This window comes from Ischnura elegans, chromosome X, assembly GCF_921293095.1.
Source record: "Ischnura elegans chromosome X, ioIscEleg1.1, whole genome shotgun sequence".
NCBI lineage: Eukaryota > Metazoa > Arthropoda > Insecta > Odonata > Coenagrionidae > Ischnura > Ischnura elegans.
In genome coordinates, this window is record NC_060259.1 from 44,796,022 (window position 1) to 44,819,067 (window position 23,046).

Here is a 23,046-nt window from a genome sequence, read left to right on the forward strand (position 1 = left end):
CTTCGTATGAATGAATGTTTCTAGTCGGTCCTTAATCTCAAAGCTGAAGTTATTCAGTATACTTCTTGCACGGAAAAATCTCTTTTAGCAACGCCCAATCACAGTTGATGAGAAGAATCTTCTCTAAGGGATTCTGATAATTTTCTTAAGCTATTGTGCCACCAGCCTTGTTACATTCTTTTCATAGTGAATTCTTGGTGAGTCGTTCTGAAAGATCCTTTCTGAGAGTTTAAGGCAGTAATTTTTTGTTCACCAGTGATTCCTTCAAAAAACTGGCATATCCATCAAGGGCTGCCTGTATAACCAGCCTTCTAAAACGTGAAGGAGAATTAAAAATATACACATGAACTTACACCTAGGAAATGAATGATAGCATTAGTGGTGGAATAAAAAATTAAAATGAGTAATTTTATGAAACATTCTTTATGGAATTAAGTGGTTAAAATTTATAAAATTCCTGAAAATCGATCTGTATGGAATAGATCATCACTATTATTTACTATGATTTTTTTTATTTGTTTCAAAACATCTTCACTAAATTAGTTAATGAATCCTTGTAAACTTAGGAGAATGTGAATGACTTACACTTCTACTCCTTCTCAGAGTAAATCAGTGCAGTTGTAGTGAGTCGCAAGAATTGAAAAAACTGACACAACTGAACATCATCTGCATAGTTAGTATCATATTCTCATCCATAGAAACTTCTTTGCAAAATTAAATGTGAAAGAAATATTTTGTCTGTAATTACTCATGCAAAAATAGAGTCTTAATTCAAAAACAGGTCCGCATATTTAATGTATGTTATTTTTCTGCTCATCAGAAGCTGTAGAGACTGTTTGCTGTTGAAGGATGTAGTATTAAAGGCAGAAAAAAGTAGTCTTGCTTAATCAATTTAGTTGCAGATTCATGAACTGCAATGCACTAAGTTCTGCTCTGCCCCGTTACGTCCCTTGGATCTTGAATACAATTCATTGTAAGACATTAGCTTATTCTGCTGCCATATAAAAGCAGAGAGTACAATTGCCCATAGACCACTGTGGATGTTTGCCACGTAGTGAGCATGGCATCACAAGCACTTAAATTGCTTTTGACTTTAGAATTACATGAATTTGGAACTGTGTTAGTTCACAGTAGTAGAGCAAATAAATGATGTAGCTGTAGAATAGTAGTGATACTTCCATAATGTGCTAGCATGAGCTTTTAAATTTTCACACCTGAAATTATATGAAGAACTGTGAGCTTAATCTGTGAAAAAATTGACTAGTTTATTAATAATTGAATATTAACGTGCAGTTATTTCTAACTTGCATCATTTTCCCTTCACCGTACGATAAAGTACTAGTAGTTGATCTGATGTACTCAAGGCAAAAATTTTGTTTCTCATATTTGTATTGGGAGAGTATTTCTAATGATAATTTTATTTTTTTGATATTAATTCAGCTCAAATGTAATATTTTCATTGACTAAATGATATGTATGTAACCTAATAGGTTTTGTGAATTATCCAGTGGAGATGTTTTAAGGGCTGACCTTTGATTAAAATTTTGTGAGTTGAAGTAAACATTTTGAATTAGCCTTAACAGTGAATTTGTGGCATACCACTAGGAGTTTTATAATAATAGTTTCCTGTCTATTTCAATAATTAGTAGTTAACTATTGGTTGACAACTAATATGTGCTTATCTCTCTTCCTTTGCTGTCCGTAGTCGAAGGAGAAGCTCTGTCTTAAGGCAGGTAGAGCTTTGGCAAGGCTTTATTATTACAATTTCGTTAATATACTTATTCTGCATGCTAGCATATATTGTTGAAAATAAATTTGATTAGTATGCATCTTGCTATCCCAATGGCATTTGATTTGGAATTTAATTTGAGCAACTTAAAGCTATCCTATCATTTGCATTTGTTGAGTTTTCCTGTAAAGTAATGTTTTTTTATTTCCAAGGCATTTGGTTGTTGGTTTCTCAATTTGAAGTTGGATGTTTAACATTTTCTCATTTCATTTTTGTTATTCATCTGAAGCTCTCAATGGTGCTGTTGTTGTTAGTTATTATGCTGTCATATGGGATAAAGTCATTTGGTGTTTCTTAATGTGTCAATGTTACATCATTAATGTGTGTATTTTAGGTTTAATTTTATTAATACTTAAGTGTGCATGTTTCCTTTAAGCATTAATGTTTATGAGATTGTATTGCTGCTAATAGATCACAAGGCTCTTTGGCTAAGCTGGAGGGAGACTCTGCAGACAGTGACACTCAACTAACTAAGCTTGATGTGGTCCTGACTTTTCAATTGGAGGTGAGTAGTTTCTGTCCCATATTATTTTATCCAGTTCATTAAATGTGAAACGAAAAACATTTTAATTTCAACGTTTTTTGTAAATTGTGAGTGATTTTTTAAAAACCCAGTTGTGCTATTTAATTCTAGCGTGAGGGACCCTTAACGTTACCACCCTCAGTGTTTGAGAAATTTTTATTTCTGGTACATCTAAATGGTCTTCTTTTGAAAATTTGGACTGGGAATGATTTTGTTCTAGTGGTAAGTGAATCATCAAACTGTCTGTTGAGAAAACTTTCTCCCATAGGTGGTTGTGATGGAGGTGAAAGGCCTGAAGTCATTAGCTGCTAATCGGATAGTTTACTGCACTATGGAAGTGGAGGGTGGAGAAAAACTTCAAACTGATCAAGCTGAAGCCTCAAAACCCATGTGAGGAGACAAGTAATTTTTAGCCCCCTGCTTTAGTGATACAGTAAAACCTCTTTAAATCGTAATGGAGGGGACCAAAATTTGGGCAATTTGATGTATGGAGGTTCACTATAGAGAGGTTTTAGTGATAGGCACCATTTTTTCATATCCTTTGGAAATGAAAGGCACTATGTACTGTCTTTTAAACCATTACATTTATGTGTTTAAACAAACATGCATGCATCAGTGAAAATATATTTATTATTAAATAATTACAGAAAGCGAGTGCTATCGCATGATTTTTACTATGATTCGGGAGAAAATTATGTGATCTCTCTCAATTCAACAGTCACTTAAAATGATTAGGATAGTTGGATACCTTTTTTCTCATTTACTGTTAGGTATGCTCTCATATTGAACAAAATGGCCACAACTAATGATTAATGTGAAAATTACAGCATATTAAAGGTATGTAAGAAAAAAAAGAGTGAAACATTCATTGCTGAAAATGTCATTCAATGTAGGTAATCACGGCTGCATTAATGGTCTCTTGTTGTCTCGGTATGATTTGCGGAGGTAGTTAGGCCGTCTCGGGGGTATCTCCTTGGTATGATAAGTGGAGGTTTTACGATATAAAGAGGTTCACTACATAGAGGTTTGCCTATAAATTTACATGTAAACCAGACCGGACCGTAGGGGTGGTATGATGTATGGAGGTTTATGATGTAAAGAGGTTCACTACGTAGAGGTTTTACTGTACTGAGCTTTCTTGATGTCTTAGCCATTTCAAGTGAATTATTAATTTTGCTGAGTTTGCAGGACCACGGTAAGATTACTATTACAGAAGAAGGAAAAATTGATATAAGAAGTACAAATTTGCTATCAACCTGGTAATCATTTTTTAGTCAGAACTGGATCAGTTCACCCTATTGTTTAGAAAACAGAGTTAAAAATTATTGATCACTAACATGTACCCTTACTTCAGCCTAAAAAACTGAATCAGTCCTAATTTTCCATTATAATTCCCATTTTATGTTGTTCGATGCAGCAAAAGTTAACTGTATCCTAAAGGGATAGAATTTTATGTTTCAGTTCATATGACCCAAAGGAAAAAATTTAGGGATGAGAAAACTGATTCTTGCAAAAAAAAAAGTTCATCCTCATGTAAGGGACACTATTGGGATGCAGAAGGGAATCCAGTTGGGAGCAGTAAATTGGGTGTCATGGCTGAATGAAGATGATCAGTTGCGTCAGTAAGTTTGTTCGTGTGAAACGATAGCCAGCCAGCATTATGCCAGTATACTCTCTTAGCCGAATATCAATAGCATAATGATGGAAAAACATAGAAGGAGTTCATGAGCAGCTAAATGTTTGGCAATTATAATTGTACCTACCAGTGTGAGGCAAATGCTGTCTCTCTACGTTGGTTTCCCAAAACCCTAATTTGAGAAAGAAGTGGGAGAGGGGCTTGAGAATGTGCAAGAGTTAGCTAGCTTACTTAAGAAAAAATTAGAATGGGTCATACAGAAATATATGAAGGGCAGGACATCATCAATATAATTTTTAATGCTTGCTCAAAAGATGTTCACATAAGTATGGGAGTGCCATAGGAGGGGATGCAGACAGAAGGAAGGTTGATCAAATTAGTGATAACTGTCAGTGAATTTTCCGCTATCCAATTTGCCAGGAAAGTTAGGGTTGGATAAATAATTAGAATTGTGGCAACTGAGAATAATGTGAAGCGGCTAGAAGCAAGAATAACTCTGAGTAGTATTCCAAACCCAGCATGCATACTATGCTGAAGTACCATGAATGGCATCTGTATATTTAATGTAGGCTAAGTAACAGAACTTGTTTATGAAGTTTTAAATTTTTATTCTAACATAAATAGCAAGATAGACTGGCATAGGGAATCAGAAGCAGAACAGGAGAAGCAGGACAAAGGGAGGTTATTAACTATTAAGTCAATGAGGGTTTCTGAGTGGGAAGTGATACAGGTTGGATCACTATTTACAACCTCAAAACAAAAGATATTAGCTTATTGAGGATGGATGGCTTATGCGAGGAGATGCCTATCACACTGCTTGATGATGTTAATATTAATCTATTGTAATTTGTAGATGGTTAATAAAATTGTCAAACATTATAGACAAAAACGGAAAAATAAGCGCCAATTTTCTTCTGAAAAGCATGTATCTCATGTGTTGTATGCCATGAATAACGCTTGTTTGTTGGTACAAGCCCATAACAAGAACCAAATACTCCAGTGCTTCAACCGCGACAAAATCCAATATGTGATTACCACGCTCCACTTCATAGCCCTCAACGAAGGGCCTCTTGAAGTCTGTATTGAACTCCGAAATATCGGATGTGGAGAAAATTACTTCATCCATTGCTCACAACTGAAAAATACATCTTCACTAAATTGCTGAAAACATACCCATTTTGTTCACTGCCAGGCTGAAGCACTAGTAAACAAAGCAGTTGATCACCTCTGTCTCATTTCTCAAATCGGCCACCAGATGTCAGCTACTTTGATTCCTCTTGCCAATAACGACCACTCCATCATCTGTCAAATTTGCTTGTGGCTATGTTGCGCTCCTTTTTATACTTCCATTTTCAGCTATAAAGTCGTATTTATTGATCCTTAATATTTTTGACTTGACTGAGTCAAAGCTCATCCAGACGTTGACTAGAAAATAAGTATGTTTTTACATTTGTCAATGAAAGGAGAAGATTCGAAGAAAAGCCTGTTGAAGAGGAATATGAGTGTTAGGTTTTATTCTGCTTTTATCGATTCTCATGTTAACAATATTTCACTTATGCTTCATGCTTTCCATTCCTGAAATTCTGGAGATGATCTTTGATGAATATGGAATAAAACCCAGTAATCTAGTTTCTTTTGTTAGAAATTAATATAGAATATTAACATTAATTTCTTCTTAATGGGGACAATTACAGAGTAATAAGCAACAAATAATGAATAAAGGAATGATGTCTGTCACTATCCACAAAACACGATTGCGTTAAGATGGAGCAAAATTCAGTTGCGTTCGTGAAATGTACACGGTTTCGGGAAAATTCGTATTTCAGTGCTTTTTCCCAGCAATTGTTGACCTATTCTGGATGGGATTACACCGTGCTATTGGCCAATATTGCTGGAAAAGGCCTAATATTCACGAGTATTCCGACCTAGTTGCAATACGGTATTCTGAACAGAACAATCATGGCAGCGATTCCACCAGAAGTTATAGCTCAAAATTGTCTGCAGTGCAGTTGCAATTCAGTATTATGGCAAATTGCCCGGTAGGGTCGTAATAAAATTCCACGGTTTCCACAACTAGGCAATCTGTATTGCACCCCATAATAACGTGCGCATTACGATGGTGAATTGGTTTTAAAATGATTATATTAACCAAATGACACACTTGAAAATAAAATCGACTTTATTATAATTAAATAATCGTAGCTGATGTGCAGAATATTTTATTAGGTATCTAGTCATTATCTAACCACTATCCAAATTTGCTCACTATTTCCCTTACATGGAGGAAAAACAGAGTAATTTGGACTGGCAGAGACCCCTATATTGTGCTTAGATATTCTTATTCTTCACCTTAAATATATTACAAGTGTTTCCTTCATTTAAAATTAATTAAATCTTTTCCTTCTATCCAATTGTCATAGGTGGGATACTCAAGGTGACTTTTCTACAACTCATCCTCTGCCTGCCGTGAAAGTAAAATTGTACACAGAGAATCCAGGAATGCTAGCCTTAGAGGATAAGGAATTAGGAAAAGTGATATTGAGACCTACTCCCCTTTCATCCAAGGTAAAATTTACATTTAGTAAAGTATGCAGTATAGAATTTGACATGCTTGGGTCAGATTGCTCACAAAACAAAAATATTTCAGGCATGTTGTTTTGATATTTCCAAATTTTTAAGTAGTTTTTTTTCATCTCTTATTATTCTTATTAATATCAGGTAAATAATGAACCCTTCTTCTCAGCTTCATAACAGTCCTGTTTGTATGTATTTATCTATACAGTCACTAAGTCACCTATTATTCAACCCTGTAGTGCCAATGTTGTTCACTGTAATGCTGGAAAATAGCATCAAGTAACTGCATCGCCCTTAGAAGCTCCTTTAAAATCTCTATCATAATGACATAAATTTGTCATAATAATGTTTTTTTATTTATAAAATAAAGGCTTCTTAACAAGGGAGACAATTTTATCTAAACAAAGTATAATTTTCAGCAAATAAGTAAGGATATTAATGGCTTTACAGACATCCATCTTAAGGTCTGTATTTCTGTGTAAAATAAACTGGCAATTTTTGTTTGAGACTAGGCAATTGTGTTGCAGTAAAAGGGTGGAGGTGGTTAAATCATACATATGCTTGTGTGGGTGAGATAGCTTTTGGTAGCTGCTTCAAATTTCTGTTGTCTCAGCTTATGTAGTGGTTGCTGGCTGCATCGTCAGGAATGGAAAGAATAGTCGTTCAAGGTAACTCCTGATTGCTTCCCGAGACCATTCTCCCTTCCCTTTGAATTCTGACTTCCTGGCTCATCAATTTTATTGTGACCCTCATCCAACCCACCCATTCCAAACAGTGAAGAGTTATCCTGGAGGCAAGTCATATTTAGTCCACCTGAATACAGTTTAATGTTTTCCCAGGAAGATCATTGTGCCAACAGAAATTATAAATTTTGCATAATCATATAATTTATTCCACCTAGGCTCCTGAGTGGCATAGGATGACCATTCCAAAAAACTGTCCTGACCAGGATTTAAAAATCAAAATAGCTTGCAGGATGGACAAGCCTCTGAATATGAAGCATTGTGGGTAAGATCCGCTCTAATATTTCATTTTTGCTATTTATTCTGCTGTGAAACGTCATTAATTCAAAATTCAGGTTCTCAAAAAATTTGGCATCGAATTACATATTCGGGTTTGATTCGGGCATGCTTAAGTAAAAAAATATGTACTTTGTTTTCATCGAATTCATCAGTACAGTGCAACCTCGATAAAACGAGACCCCCCACGGTGCTCAAATAAACACTCGCTATAATGAATTGTTGCTTTACCGGAGGTGGAGCAAATAATAGCCAATATACCTATTGCAAACAGTTATACAGGAACAGGAGTGGTGTGGTGACAGAGAAATTTCTATCCGATAAACGTAAGCATAAATCCAGACAAAAGGCGATGTTTTTTGCATCACTAAATTTCCTTACTTAAACAACAACTAACTATTCAAACAATTTATAAGCGCCGTACTGAATAAAAATCATGCAAAGCATTGCTTTGTCAATCATTATGCCAGTATTTTTCTATGTACTTAATTAGTGCATTTACGTGATCATACGCTCGCGATGTATTTGAAATAATACACTGAGTTTACCACTGCAATAAAAACGATTTGAATTAATTAATTAAAAATTGGTAATATAAGAAAATATGTTAACGTGATATTATTTCACAAAAAAATATAGCGATATATAATATTATGCTGATGTCACTTAAGTAAAACAAAAGCAAGATACAAGAAACTGTGACAGATATAACTCACATGGGTAATACCTATTTATGACAAAGAAACGAAAAGGCATACGTATCTGTTGGGTACTAAGGCCAAAAAAACTTATGAGTATGAATTTATTGATTTAACATTCTCAATAATGACTGAAAAAAGTGAAAAAGGAATGCAAGTTTTTTAAATTAAATAAACTAAAAGCGTAGCATCAGCTCTTCACACATGCCATCTGTGGCGGTGCTGAATGCATGCTACATGGTGCCAAACGAGAGTCATTTGTTTTTAATTATCCATTAAATTAGCCATTTAATTTGCAAATAATTTATAAAAATATGAAAGTAACTATTTCAAAAATTTACAAGCACTGTCATATTTAACCTTCACGTAATGTTGTAAAACTGCAGGGTGCAAAGAATGCTCATGAAATGTATACATGAATATAAATCATTTCAAATGTTGAATGTTATTTTTTGAAAAATAACGTAAATAAACATTTTTAATTCATTAAAATTCCCTTGCAATCCATATCAGTCGATATTCATGTGATTCAATGAATTCAATTAACGCTTGCCACTGAATGGGTTCAGTGGCAAGCGTTAACTGTATTCAGCAAAAAATTGTTTCCCATGAAGCACGCCTTGGAAATATGTATTGTCAGATTACAGGTGTTTTCCCGCATTTGGGAACTCCAGTTTCAGGGTGCTCAACTGTAATTCATTTTTATATCAATGTTGTATCCTGTTTGTTGTTAAAATTTAAGAAATAATATTGGTGCCGATAACATTATCACATGCGTTGTTAGCAATAGAGTGAATAATTTTTATGGATGCAAAATACCCATTTTTCAAGTGAATACAGTTTTTTCACTACTCTATTTTATGTTTTATGTCACTTGAATGCAAATTTTATTAAGCCATACCCAATACCTCATGCATATAAACACCTGTGACGTAGGTTTCTTTGGGGCGTGAGAGAGGAGTTGACCATTGTTTGCATTCCCATCGCATATAGGCTGATAAAATAAAATGGCATCAGTGTGTGTACCTTGAATTTCTGCACCCCGGCACGCGCATGTGCACACGTATTGCATATGCTGTAGGATAATTCTGCTCTTCTTTTTTTTCTTCGTCCCACTGCTGTGGCGTTATGTCTTTAAATCTTGAAATTTGTAACGTGCCCAGGGAACTCCGATAATCTGTCACTACCTGGATGAGGGAAAGACTCTACAAACAAGAATAATCAGCAGTCAAAGAAACATTTGTCACAAAATTATGAGTCATTTTCAATCTAAATGTATTCCAAGTAGAAATATTCAAAATCAAAAATATTACAGAAAGCAACAATGATAACTAATTATCTCACAAGAAATATTACCAAAAACTAAGTACAAAGCTGTGTTTGCCTGCCAGCACCAAAAATGATTTTTAAGAAATCACTTTCTCAGTTGACCGTTCTGTTCGCTGCGAGCGCCAAGAAGGAAGAGAGCCGACCGCCAAACAGTGTCAGGGTGGAGGGGGGAAATTTTCAAAGGAGTGGGGGGTAATAAATCTTTGTCCAAGTTAGCTGCATCAGTATAAAACTCCCGGTAGGTGCCCATGTTGACTGGAACCTCTGGGGTAAATGTCTCGTCATCCAAGCCAGGGTTGGTGGAGAACAGCGTATCACCGGGTTTCCTCTCCTCTATCTCCTGGGTTGGAGACATAGCCAAGTGGTATGATAGCTGGTAGAGGCAAGCCATTAGAATTCAAGCAGGGGAAAGACATACATAGTAGGATGAGATGTTGGAAGGAGAGAGAGTTGTGATGGGACAAAGTGGAGTACTTCTCACTCCAAACTGCATTCTTATATTCGTATGCCTCAGCACCCACTTCCCCTTGATTGCCAAGGAGTAGGTATTCCTCCACCGTACTAGCTATATAAGTCTTGATCTCCAGGTGGGCTGGGTCGTAGGGCTGGCATGGAAGGGCAGCGTCGAAGGACAGAGTTCGAAGAACCGAGTTCGGAGACAAGAGTTCCGAGACTTTGAGTTGAAGGGCCTTTAGCGAAAATCCTTTGCGCGAAAAACCTTAGCGGGAAAAGTCCTTAGCTGGAGAAGTTATGCGAATAAGTTCGGAGGAATTTCTGGGGGGGGAACCAGAAATTAAGGTGAGGGGTACACTAAAAAATGCCACACTGCAATAAGCAATGTTTTTGTGTTTTTCTCTGCTCCATCAAATTTCATCAAAATCAGTATGTTTGTCCTCATATCAGCATTTATGCATTGGGAACACGAAAGATGGTCAAACCCACACACAAACAAACGGTGTTTCTCTATTTTACACGCTTTTCTAAACATGTCCTTCAGAAGATTTGAATATAAAGCCTCAGTCATGCAATCAAGTCTTCAGTTCCTCTGAGGGGTAGCTCCAGCAGTAGCTTGTTAGGGACCTAAAAAGTGATTGGTCTACCCACCATTTCTGAACCACGCAATCATTCTGCCTTCCCATTTCCACCACTTTTTCTGTTGCTTTTCATATCATTTCCTCTCTCAATTTTAACAACTGCCTTTCCTTTCTATTCCAAACTTGGCATTTAAATTGGTGTCTGGGACCCTGCATTCTGATAGGCTCAAAGCGATGGTTTCACCTATGGAAAAATGGATGGGAGCATCCCTGGAGCCATTGCAGAAAGTGATTGAGTGAAACATTAAGTTTCAACCATCATTAGTGCGATCACTGGATCTAGTGCTTAAAAGGGTTGGAAAAAATGATCGGTTGATTCAGGCTTCATTTGGATTGTATATTTAGACAAATATCCTTGTGAAATTCCATGTTTATTTTGAGAAAAAAAACTATATTTACCAGGGTAGTTAATCAGCATTGTTTCAAGTTGTCAGATATATGCTTTCTTCTTCACCAATTATGTATATTATTATATATCCCTAATTATGTGTTAATTAGGCTTGGTTAAAGAATCGAAGAATCACATTATCAACTGGGTCATTATGAGATAGATTTATGATATTGCATTGTTATTTTCCTTCCATTAAGTTATTAGTTTAAAATTTTCAGTTTATTTTATTTGCAATATCTTTTATTTCAGTAATCTGTATGCCCTTGGGAAGGCAGTGTGGAAAAAGTGGAAGAAAAGGTATTATGTGTTAGTGCAAGTTTCACAGTACACATTTGCAATGTGTAGCTATAAAGAAAAGAAAGCAGAACCATCAGAGATGATGCAGCTGGATGGATACACCGTTGACTATATAGAACCAGCGAGTGGTAGGTAGCAATTATTATATATTCTGAGTTGTTGTTCTATGAATCACTCAGAGAGCTAATATTAAACATTTTGCTAGTACCCTGTGCATGAGATGTACATATCTTGCACAGCATTAAGTTCTTGTGCAGCAGTGTGCTCTTGGAAAATGTGCATTCAAGCAAATTCTGTATTTGGTTGTTCATGATACCTTAGTCATCATTAGCATAACGTTGATGCTACTTGTTGCTGAAGTAGCTAATAAACTGATGACCCCAGAGACTAAAGTGTATGAACCATGTATGGTGGACTCTAATGGGGATGTTTATGGAGGACCCAAAGTTAATAAGGGAAATGTGTTTAGCTGGTCAGGGCTTGCCTAGAAATGAACATTATTTAATTTTTTAGCTTCTAAGCTTCGATTCTCAACTTCAATGCTTCATTATAATTGCTTCCCATTTCAGATTATTCCTATGAAAACTGGTAATCATTTATTGAAAAACTTATACGTGTTATTATCCTATTTTATTCCTTTATTCCTGTTAAATATGCCTCGTAAGAAAATGCATACGAAATCTTACATTTCTGTGCCTTTAATAATTAACTGAGACATTTGTTACGAAACTGATAGTAACAGGATTTTTTGTTTGAGCTGTAAACACTCACTCTGCAGAATAGTGGAGGACATGATTTCATTAACCCATTTGGTGTGACATGACCCTCCTGATTTCCTCTGCGAAGGAAAAAAGGTCACTATTTTCCTTCATTTTGCTGCTGTCACCATTTTGAAAAAGAAGAAATTAGATACTTATAACTTGGTGTGCCTATACTATACGTGGTAACTTACATGGGGCAACTGGAATTGTACCCCGCTGGTGGGTCATGCTGCCCTGGTCAAAACTTTTTTAACACAAGGGCAGAATGCGACCCTCCAATGGGTCACACTCTTGCCAGACTAGGTGGTAACTTGCAAAATGACCGGCCATCCACAACTTTGCCCACCAATTACAATCAGACAAAACATATCAGTGTGCTATTTTGTATAAACTCATTCATCCTGAGAGTTAAACGACCCCAAATGCTGACGTCACATCAGAATGGAGTTTGACAACCAAAGTTGAAAAAATGGGGATGGGTAGGAAATAGAGCTAACACTCTGGCTTTCTGCCCCTTTATTCTGTGCTAATGAATCTTGTGATACAAAAAAAACTGGTGAGCAAACACAACTGTGCAATGGTATTAGTGACTGTGTTACATATCAAATTTAACTTTTGACTAACCAGAACATAGAACCCTCTGGATCATTCCATTGCTTTCCTCCCCTTCTGTACTCTGAACTTTTATAATCCGTAGTAATAATGTGAAATAAGAAATCATAGTTGAAAATTAAATTTTAATTTTCTGTGAAGAAAATTTATTTCAAGATTGTCGATATGAACCTCCAAGTTTTTGTTCCCAAGAACTTGTGGTGACGAGATTATGCTGTCGATTTTCTTCCCCTGTGTCCTACTTGACTTACATACTTGTCTCTTGGTATACTTCTTTTTGGTAGTCTTCAATCAAACATGCTAATGGGGAAAATGTCCTTTCAAGGATATTCCTTACAAGATCCACCTTCAATATGAAATGAAATTATGTGAGTGATTAATAATTTTTATAAAAGCTTTTAATCACTCACAATTTAGCAATATCTGCAAAACAGTATTAACCTGTATGTTGATCTCTTATTATCTTATATCAGGTGAAAGGACAAAATGCAACAATAATATAAGTATCAAAGATTTGAGATTTGGGCAAATAGCAATGCTTTTTTAATTCTTTTTTTTTCTGGCATTGTGGGACTGGTTTACTTGTTGCCTGTTAGTACTTAGTGAATTTGAAACATTTGTGTACACTATGTCATCACTCCATATTCTAAAAGATGTCATAATTTTTCACATTATTGATTATTCATGTCGTTACAATAGCAATTAGAATGTAACAGGAATTAATTTCTTCAATTATGTGAAATTAATTAAATTTGGCCACTGATTGACATTTATTCGCCAATTCTAGCTAACCTAATGGTAGGAATGGGTAAGTGATTTTAGCTTTGATTTCTTTCTTGAAATTGGCCATTAAAGTGTACTTAGATTTTATCTGTTAATATAAGTTACTTAAATTCTACATTTCATGAAATTAGTTAGTATTTCATTTTAAGCTGTACACTTGTGCATTTGTATCACTTATTAAGCTCTCGAAATTTTGTCAAAGAAAGCTACTGTAAAAATGTTTTGCATGGGAGTCGTTAATGAATGACTATTATTTTTGTTGTCTCATCAAGCTATATTTAGACTTGCAAGTACATATGTAATGAAAATGATGATATGATAATGTTGATCTTACTTCACCTATTTCATTTTACATTCATAATATAAGCCTTGCATTCATCTGCTAACTTAATTTTCACTCCAATTTGTAGACTTGGAAGGGGGCCGTTTCTTCTTCAATGCTGTGAGAGAAGGTGATAGTATATTATTCGCTAGTGATGATGAAAATGAATGCCATTTGTGGGTTATGGCAATGTACAGAGCCACTGGGCAATCTCATAAACCCACTCCTCCTCTCACCCCGGCTGGAAAAAATTCAACCATTTCTAAAATTCAGGGAGGTTAGTTGCCTACATTTACATGATTTCAAAGAATCTTGCTAAGTGTATTAATGATTATCAGTATTTCATTTGTATTATTCTGTTTACAGATGCTGATAGAGCAAGGAAACATGGAATGGAAGAATTTATTTCAGCTGACCCTTGTAAATTTGATCATGCCTCTTTATTTAAAATGCTTCAGACTCTGACCTTGGATTATAGGCTCAATGATCCTTATTGCTCCTTGGTAAGTTGGATAAGTGATCCGAAGGTTTCAATTAGTATATGCTCTTAAGATCTGATCATGAGTTAATGTGAAGTAAAAACACGAGTAGCACTATGTGAAACAAAATGTGACCATATTGAAATAAAAGGTAGATGCACTTTTTCATTATACTTTAATACGTACAACGTGTTTTGGCTCACAGAGCTATTATTTGGTACAACATGTTATTACTGCAATTATTGTGGAAAAGCGCAACTACCTTTCATTTCAATATGTCGAAATTCCACTATATCACGCCTGTATCGGTTGAACTTATTCAAAATGTGAGTGCCTTGTTGAAAAGATAATTTAATTTTTTATCAAACGTTTTTAATCTTATAAAGATTCAAATAGCATTCAATATTTTCTGTTTTATGGTGCTAGATCATAAGAATAATTTATAGCTATGCAAATGAAAATGTAATAAGTGTATATCTTACTACCCCTCGGTTGTGTGAAGGTATTATCTTCATTTTCTGCAGCATGCCCTTTAGCGTGGAATGGCTGATTCCCATAACTTATATTCTCTCTCTTTTCTATCAGGGATGGTTCAGTCCAGGCCAAGTGTTTGTTTTGGATGAGTACTGTGCCAGATATGGAGTCCGAGGCTGTTACCGCCATCTGTGCTATCTTTGTGATTTGTTGGATAGGGCTGAAAAAGTGATCATGATTGATCCCACATTAATACATTATAGTTTTGCCTTCTGTGCTAGTCATGTACATGGGAATAGGTATGTACAATCGCATGTAAAATATATTTAACATTGCTTCCTTAATGTTAATTGTCTGGCACACTATCAAGCAAGTCACACAACTTTTTGCATTCTTTAAAGTCGAAGTCATTCTGTGTGCCTGGATTGTCTTAGTCTTACATATTACCTATTTCATGATATATTGTATTTTTAATTTGGACCGCCATCTATTTAGTTTTTTTTGTTCATTTGATGGGGTAATAGTTTTCCTTAAGTGCTTCCTTTTATTCCATCCATGACCTGCATTTAGGTGGTGATAGGGTTTTAAAATTGGTCTTAATTGGAAAGTTATTGAGCATCAGAAAAATTTTACCTTTTGGATAGTTTCCTGTTTCATAAAAATAGTGAGTTAAATGCTGCGGAAGTGAAACCGTAATCGTGAAAGATTCAAATACCATTTGGAGCACTTAAGTAATTTTCAGGCAAAGTTGGGCACTTTATATCAACTATGTAGCTTTCCAGAATTTCTTTTCACAAATAAGTTTGCACTGGTTAAAACTTACCTACCCTTGCTCGAAAGATAGCATTTAATTGTAAGGATGCTTATACATAATTTTTGGTGCATCAATGACAAGGGTGTATTTGTAAATTTGCGTTAAGTCAGAAGATGATTAACTCTGAGTCTGATGATCTGAAGTTGATGAACATAGAAAAATTTGATAAAAGCAGACAATTCATAAGGAGTGCTTAGTATTTTTGTGAAATTAAGATATATCCATGAGGACAGAAGTAGAAATTATGCTGCTTAGTAACAAAATTTTTCTTAGCGGGAAGAAGGTTAGTTGTACATAATAAAAGATAAGAGAGTTATTTTGCAAATTTGACATGGATTTTAAGGAAGTATATGAGACCCAGAATGAAATGGAATAGTTTACTGGGAATGCCGGATACACTCCCCTTCTAGCTAGGACATGAGCCAATACTGGACGTTCACGATGCATGCTGCCTATATTCTATGATGTAAAATAATATTTTTAAGATAGCATGTGTGCATGTATTTTGTATGAATGTGTGTGTCCTTATATACAAAGTTACATTTCACAGTAAAAATTTGTGGCCATTTTTGATAAGATTTATGTTGACTTGATACCCATTAGAAATGCTACAAGGGAAGGGATAGATCGCCTCTCAGGTATAGGTACTTGCGTTCAGATTCGGTAAATTCGAATTATGGATTTATGTAAGCAATCGGTACTCCAGTCATTTTCAAGCATTTGTAAAATTATTTTCTAATAATTCACATAATTTTCTGCCTACCAGCTGTTTTATTACCTATCTACCTATTTCTCCTGTTATCAGCATAATGAATATGCTTAACTGTGGTGGGTTTTGAAAATACTGGGTTATTTTAGGGTTCAGTGAGATAAAACTTTAGGAAATATAGCATTAAGATGCTGAGAAAAAAGATGTTTTTATTTTCAGTCCCTTGCCTTTTTTAATCATATACATAGTAGCTAATTATTTTGATATGGTAGGAATGGGATCCGGCAGTCTCCAATTCAATATATGTTAAAGTGGAATGTAATTTGGCCTGAGCTAGTTCTCAACCTGTTTTCACAATCACTGCTGTACCATCTGGAGCCTTATATATGCTTGAATTAAAACTGTCCATTTTTAATTTCAGATGGTACCATGAGTGGGAAAATGTTATCACATTCACGATTTGGGAATTAGTGGGGAATGGAAAATGTAACTAGTTGTACGATAGGACAAGGTCAACAAAGTTTAGTGTCCGTATACATTCATTTGAATTATTTTTGGCATTAAGTACCCATTAGGCATTGGGTTTTTCCATAAAAAAGTCAACTGCTATTACAATTTGAGGCCAAGTTCTTCAATCTGATGTCTTCTCTTATTGCCACTGAAAGGGGATTCTGAAAAATTAGCTCATTTCCGGCCTCATATTGATAAAGCCTTTAGGGAAGCCTATTCTTTTCTACTTTAGGTGATGGTTGCTGTATGTATGCATTTTAACCTCTTCATTTCCAGGAAAGTATAACTATCAGCAAGTTTTGTTTTTTTATAATCTTGATCATTTAAACTCTTCTCAGCTCCTCTTTCTAGTTTTGTTTAATTTCTGATTCATTTTAATCTCTTGATTACACCATCACTATGTGATTAAGTGAGCTTGGAGTAATCTTTGAAAAATATCTTTCAGTTAAGTACATGAAATTTAAAGTAGTGCTACACATGGCATTCAATTCACTTCAAATAACACTAATATTTTCTTATTCTTATGTTCAACAAAACAATTGACATTCATCTTTGTATCTAATTGATTAAGGTAGGACAAAAAACATGACACTTCAAAGTTTTCGTTTGTCATAAGAATCACCTATGCATTATTATGACATTAATCACTATACTCTAAAGCTTTGTTACATGACCTCTTCTTTACTCCTTATACTAATTTAAATATCCTTTACTTAGCACGGAGGTGCTTGAAGATACCTCTGTTGCAAGGTTTGTGAAAAATTATTTAATAAAATTGCACTCAATTTAGAGTTATCTGGCTATGCTCTTTTTAGTGGTAGTTGTCTAATGCATTGGCTGTTAAAGTGCTATGCATGTGATATATTAATTGAAAAAATTAAATTTATGGTAATATCTTGTTGGAATAAACCTTTTATTATGTGATATTAAAGATTGTGCTCTAAGCTCCACCATTGTAAACCTCATCTTAAAGCTCCTATAAATACTTGTCATACCTATACATGTACTATGTCTAGCATATATGGTTGTCTCTCACGTATATAATGATAAACCTACATCAATTTTACTGTGGAAGGTGAATGTGTTTGTGTTTTAAATTGTGTCTATAAATTCTTAATTAAGTAGAACCATCTTCAATTCCACCAAAGATGTTGCCTGTCAAAAATTCTCCATTGCTACTATTTTTACTCCTTCATTACAAGCACCACAATATGCTTTCCTTATACAGGCATGCTTCATTTAACAACCTCTCAATTAATACCAGTTGTCTTAATGCACTGTGAATTGCTTTGAAATAAAGACAATGTTGAAGACTATAAATTTCATGTTACATATATAAATTTCATGATATTATAAATTTCGCGATTTGTCGTAATAGTAACTGCTCCAGGTTTCAGTGGTTTAACTCAGCAATAGTTCCTCTAGTTAGAGTACTAAGTGAGATGCAATGACATTCATCTAATATTTGAAATGATCTCACCACTTCCTGTTGTTTGCTAGTTTTACATAAAATGAATATCTGCATTTTGCCATCAATGTCATTTCACAGGTTAATTAATATATTTGATCCAAAAATGGTGATAGCAATTTTTTGTGTGTAATGCCATTAATGGCATTATAATGAGCCTAGGTTGGATATTATGCTTAACTGAACTGGAAATCTAATTTTTATGTACCCTCCAATTTTATGTGAGACTGGAAAGCTTAGTAGTTTGGTGGCTAACAGTCTAATCAAGATGTAAGTGGGGATTAATGTGCACATTTCTAAGGCTGACATGGTGATAGTTAACATTCTATTAAAAGGATTGATTTTGGTTAATCATTTACTGTGGTGACTTATTTTTCAAAGCTTCATTATTGCTGGTGGTCGTCAATAACATTTTTTAGATTTCTTGTGGGTTGAGGTCAGAAAAAATGTCTTTGGGGCCCAGAATAAGTTTGGAATTTTTTACATGATTTTGATCCACCATAGGCTTTTGCCTTGAGTGGTTGTGATATATTTGAAAATGATAAATGAACCTCTGCAGTGGCTATGGTAAAAGTGCGGGAGATGAATTTGATGTAGGAGGAGGCGTTTTTAAGAATCTTTATCATATTCAAATTTGTGAAGGAATTTATCAAAGTGCTTATTATTTATACTGATCATTGAGAGAGTTAATTTGCCCCATGAGGAGAGGGTGGGGTTGGAAGAAATCCAGCTTTGTAATTGGCATGCTAGCCTATTGAAAATGAAAAAGCAGGAGCAATTTCCACAATTTTACATTTATTAATACTACCGGTTTCGCTTTTCAGCATCATCAGGTATGATGCTGAAACGTACATGACGTATGATGACGTAAACGTATGATGCGTACCTGATGATGCTGTAAAGCGAAACCGGTAGTATTAATAAATGTAAAATTGTGGAAATTGCTCCTGCTTTTTCATTTTCATTATGTCACGTTTCCACTCCATCTCGCCTGAAACCTCAGACTATATTTGCTAGCCTATTCTTAACATGTTGACCGGCATGGTGTTTTAGTACATACTTCCTGTTACGCCATGGTTGATTCTTTCATCGTTCATGTATTATTGGTTCATGTCACGTAGAAATATCATTATAATGAATCTAAAATGAATTTCACTATTTTGAAGTAATTCAGCCATAATGACCACTTCAGTCATGCCAAAACTATCTCTCCCATAGAACATTGGTGCAAGAAATTCCCTGGCACTCGGTTGCTGTTTGGCCGGTCACTATGACCATTGTGGCGGTCAACATATTAATGAAAGGTGTCAAGAGGACCACAGTTTAACATCCCATTTTATGGACAGGTTTAGGGGCGGTCTGGGATGCTTGTAGGCCCTTGGATAGGGCCCTCCCTACCGGGATATTTGGAGGTCCTCCCCCAGAAAATTTAGGAAATTGCATGCCCAGAAATGGATTTTGGCGCTATTCTAGCTCTTAAAAACTAGATAAAAGTTAATAAAATATAGCAATTTCGTAAGAAGAAGTACTATGAAAAATGAGAATTTCTCAGCTTTTCATGGCCAGATCAATTTTATATTTAGTGAATTTGTACAGTCAACTCCAAAAGTAAATGTGGAAAGATCAGCCGCGCCACACCTAGGACCCAGCTCGAACCACGTCAAATTTACGTTGCGTTTACAGACGTGGGATCCTCCATAAGTCATAAAGGGACATAGTCCGAGAAAAACCCTATGATGAAAGAAAGTAAAGCGACCTTACTTGGGCTTGGAAGGCGTTTTATTTCACTTGCCAACCCTTCTTCCGCGAACCGGCAATCTAGCGCCGCGGCACTACATTATGATCATAACATCCTGTCAGTGTTTGGTCAGGTTAGGGAACTTGGATCCTAAAAAAGTATTTAATTGCTAAACGTTTCTTGAAGTTGGAATTATTCATAATTATGGCGGATCATGTTGGGAATATTATTATTGCTTTCCAAGCAAGCTATGCATTGAAAGCTTGATTATTTTTTAAAAGATATTAATTAATAAAAATACTATCGGCAGTTCAGTTTTAATATCTCGGCCCTGAGAAATCAGTTGTCGGTTTTACTTTACTATGGAGTAGTTTGACTGATATTATGTGCTGTCACAAACATATCTGCCGGTAGAAATGCACAATTTGCAGTTATTTATTAAAAGATACTCTTGATTAACCAACAGCTATTGAGAAATTTGTTGTGAATACAATTTTATGCAAGATAATTTCCGAGTCCCACACGCCTCTACGGAAAAAATGCAATGGTGCCGACACCAGGTTCATGTCGGTGGATACACTTTTCTCCTAATAACTTTCTCCTTTCCTGCCTCGGTACTCTCCTCCTGGCTCTCTACCTCGCTCCTAGCTTCGTCACTCGTGCCAGCTGCGATCGTACTGCCTGGGATCTCGCTCGTATGTTTTTAGTCCACGAAAGAATTTTTGTCGCCGATAAAATAGCTCGAAAGGTAGTGTCCATTCAACTCGCACTATACGGCGCAAACCTAAGGACTTCTCGCAGTTCGTAGCTTCCTCATCCCACTTCTCTTCCACCCCAACCACCCCCAACTCCTCTTACCGCGTCTTTTTTCAAATGCAGTGCCAACATCCGAAAGTTTGTCATGCGAATTTGACGTGGTTTGAGCTGGGTCCTAGGAGTGGCGCGGCTGAGCTTCCCACATTTACTTTTGGAGTTGACTGTACCTTGAAACAGCACTGAAATCTAAAATCCTCTAATAGACTGTTCGAATAGCCCTTTCAAAAAAGCGTTGCCTTCTGACAACTTTATATGTATTTTATATGTAATCTTTTTACCCTGAGTATGTTGTAAATAAAGCAACTAATGAAAACGTAGAATTTTATGAATTAATGTTCAACAAAGATATCATATTGCTGGCAAATTTTGTATGAACAGCTTACCAACATACTGAGTTTGCAGTTAATAAAATTTGAGGGCAATGCGATATCTTCTTTGATCATCAGATATGTTGTTCCACGACATCTCTTCACAAAAAGTTGACTTTATTTGTATAATTTTATGATTGCATAAAATTTTGGTTCGTATCATAAGCCCTCTGTGTTCCAATACATGCCTTACGAGATGGGTGTTGGTGGTGGTGATCAGCATAGTGTTCACTACAGAAAATCTGAAAAACCAGCTGCAATCAAAACCAGCTGCAATCAAAACCAATTGATATATTTGCAATAATCAACTGATATGAATGATCCTTTGTCGCTAGATGTAAAAAATTATGTTAACACCGGCGGTGGGTTTTTTTGCGCCCTTCACCTCCATGTTAAGGTAATCCTCTTTTGCAAATCTATAACCTTCAAAATGTACTATCCTTTCATGGAAATTATATGTCTAACCCTAACCCATTCCTACCTTTTATAAGACTTATTATCATTAAAAAAAGTTTATAAAGCTGTGAATTTAAAATGATTTGAACTGTACAAAGAAATACGAAACGAGTGAACGACCTGAAAAAAAATTTAGTGATGTTTTCCTCGTCGGGGACTCAATCTCTTTATCTCCGGCATCATAATCACACGTTTGCTCCACTAGGCCACTGCACCTGCTTTCATGAAAGGTTTTTTAATACGTACAATACATACCAATAGTCAAAACTGGGGAAAGTAAATTGAAAATGCACACAAAATTATCATTAAATCCGGCAAAAATCGAAACAGAATGATCTATTTTCAATAAACATCTCCTTCGAAGTCAATATATTTTCATGCACAAACAAAATATTTCCGGTGAGTAGCCAAGAAATACAAAAAGAGTAAGGGAAATTAAAATTTTTCGAGAAGCAGAAGTGGCGCCACAAACTTTGTTCTAAAACTTTTGAAAGTGACTGTATCTTTTCTTGAAATTTTAAATAAACCATTGATCTTCCCATTTTCTGCATACATAGTACATTTCTAGAAACTGTTAATGGAAATCTTGTCAGCATTGAACGCTAGTGCATCACATGGCAATCATGAGTATGACAGGTTCCTTACCCTCAGAATATTACATATTTTGTCTGTATTTATTAGTCTTCTGCTCTTACTTTATTGACTGGCCATAAAAATAAGCCATGTCCGTCTCTGTCCCACCTATTTAAAATTTCAACCTAAGTGAATTATAATTTTTAACTGTATCTGGCTGGAAGAAGTTCAGGACAGTTGATAATTTAAAAAAAAACTTGCCAAATTCTGAGCCTCAGAGACTACTTTTCTGATACAAAGCTCCTGGAAATATGAAAAAAAAAATCTTCACAATCACCTCTATTCATGGATACAGGTCTTCTGGGCCTGTTGCCAAGCAGGTCCATTTCTTCTGACAACAGGGTTTTGCCAGGGTTGCACTCAGCTTCTTCAGGTCACAAAGCTGATCAGCTGAGTGACCTTATGAAGCTGAATGCAACCCTAGCTAAACTGTTGTACAAGGAAATGGACCAATGTGGAGTCAATGCATAGTTGTCTTACATTGAATTTTAAAAAATTTCAAAGCACACGCAACATTAAAACAACAAATTTAACCCAGCATTTACTCAAAGGTTGATATGTATCCTCTTATTAGCCAAATCTTTCTGTAAGTTGTTGCAGAATCCTATGGATTCAAAATTACCATATTTTTGGTCATTCTGTTATTCACTGTGTAGAAAATTTGATCCTTAATTCCAATTAAATATTGATTTCACTGTTTTAAACACTGTGAATGTAGCTGGTGTAATGATATAATATTCTCTTAGTAATTGA

At 35.4% G+C, this 23,046-nt stretch overlaps 1 protein-coding gene across 1 annotated transcript in view; it reads left to right on the forward strand.

Moving 5' to 3' along the window:
• Positions 1-23,046, forward strand: part of LOC124171143 (calcium-dependent secretion activator) — a gene marked incomplete at its 5' end in the record, with an annotated part of 262,640 nt that overhangs the window by 160,621 nt on the left and 78,973 nt on the right. Inside the window, 10 exons of the mRNA XM_046550281.1 lie at positions 2,201-2,294; positions 2,581-2,702; positions 6,369-6,513; positions 7,424-7,530; positions 11,303-11,478; positions 13,511-13,531; positions 13,917-14,105; positions 14,195-14,331; positions 14,893-15,080; positions 17,532-17,564. Of these exons, the coding sequence (XP_046406237.1) occupies positions 2,201-2,294; positions 2,581-2,702; positions 6,369-6,513; positions 7,424-7,530; positions 11,303-11,478; positions 13,511-13,531; positions 13,917-14,105; positions 14,195-14,331; positions 14,893-15,080; positions 17,532-17,564 (1,212 nt within the window). The remainder of the gene's footprint in view (positions 1-2,200; positions 2,295-2,580; positions 2,703-6,368; positions 6,514-7,423; positions 7,531-11,302; positions 11,479-13,510; positions 13,532-13,916; positions 14,106-14,194; positions 14,332-14,892; positions 15,081-17,531; positions 17,565-23,046) is intronic.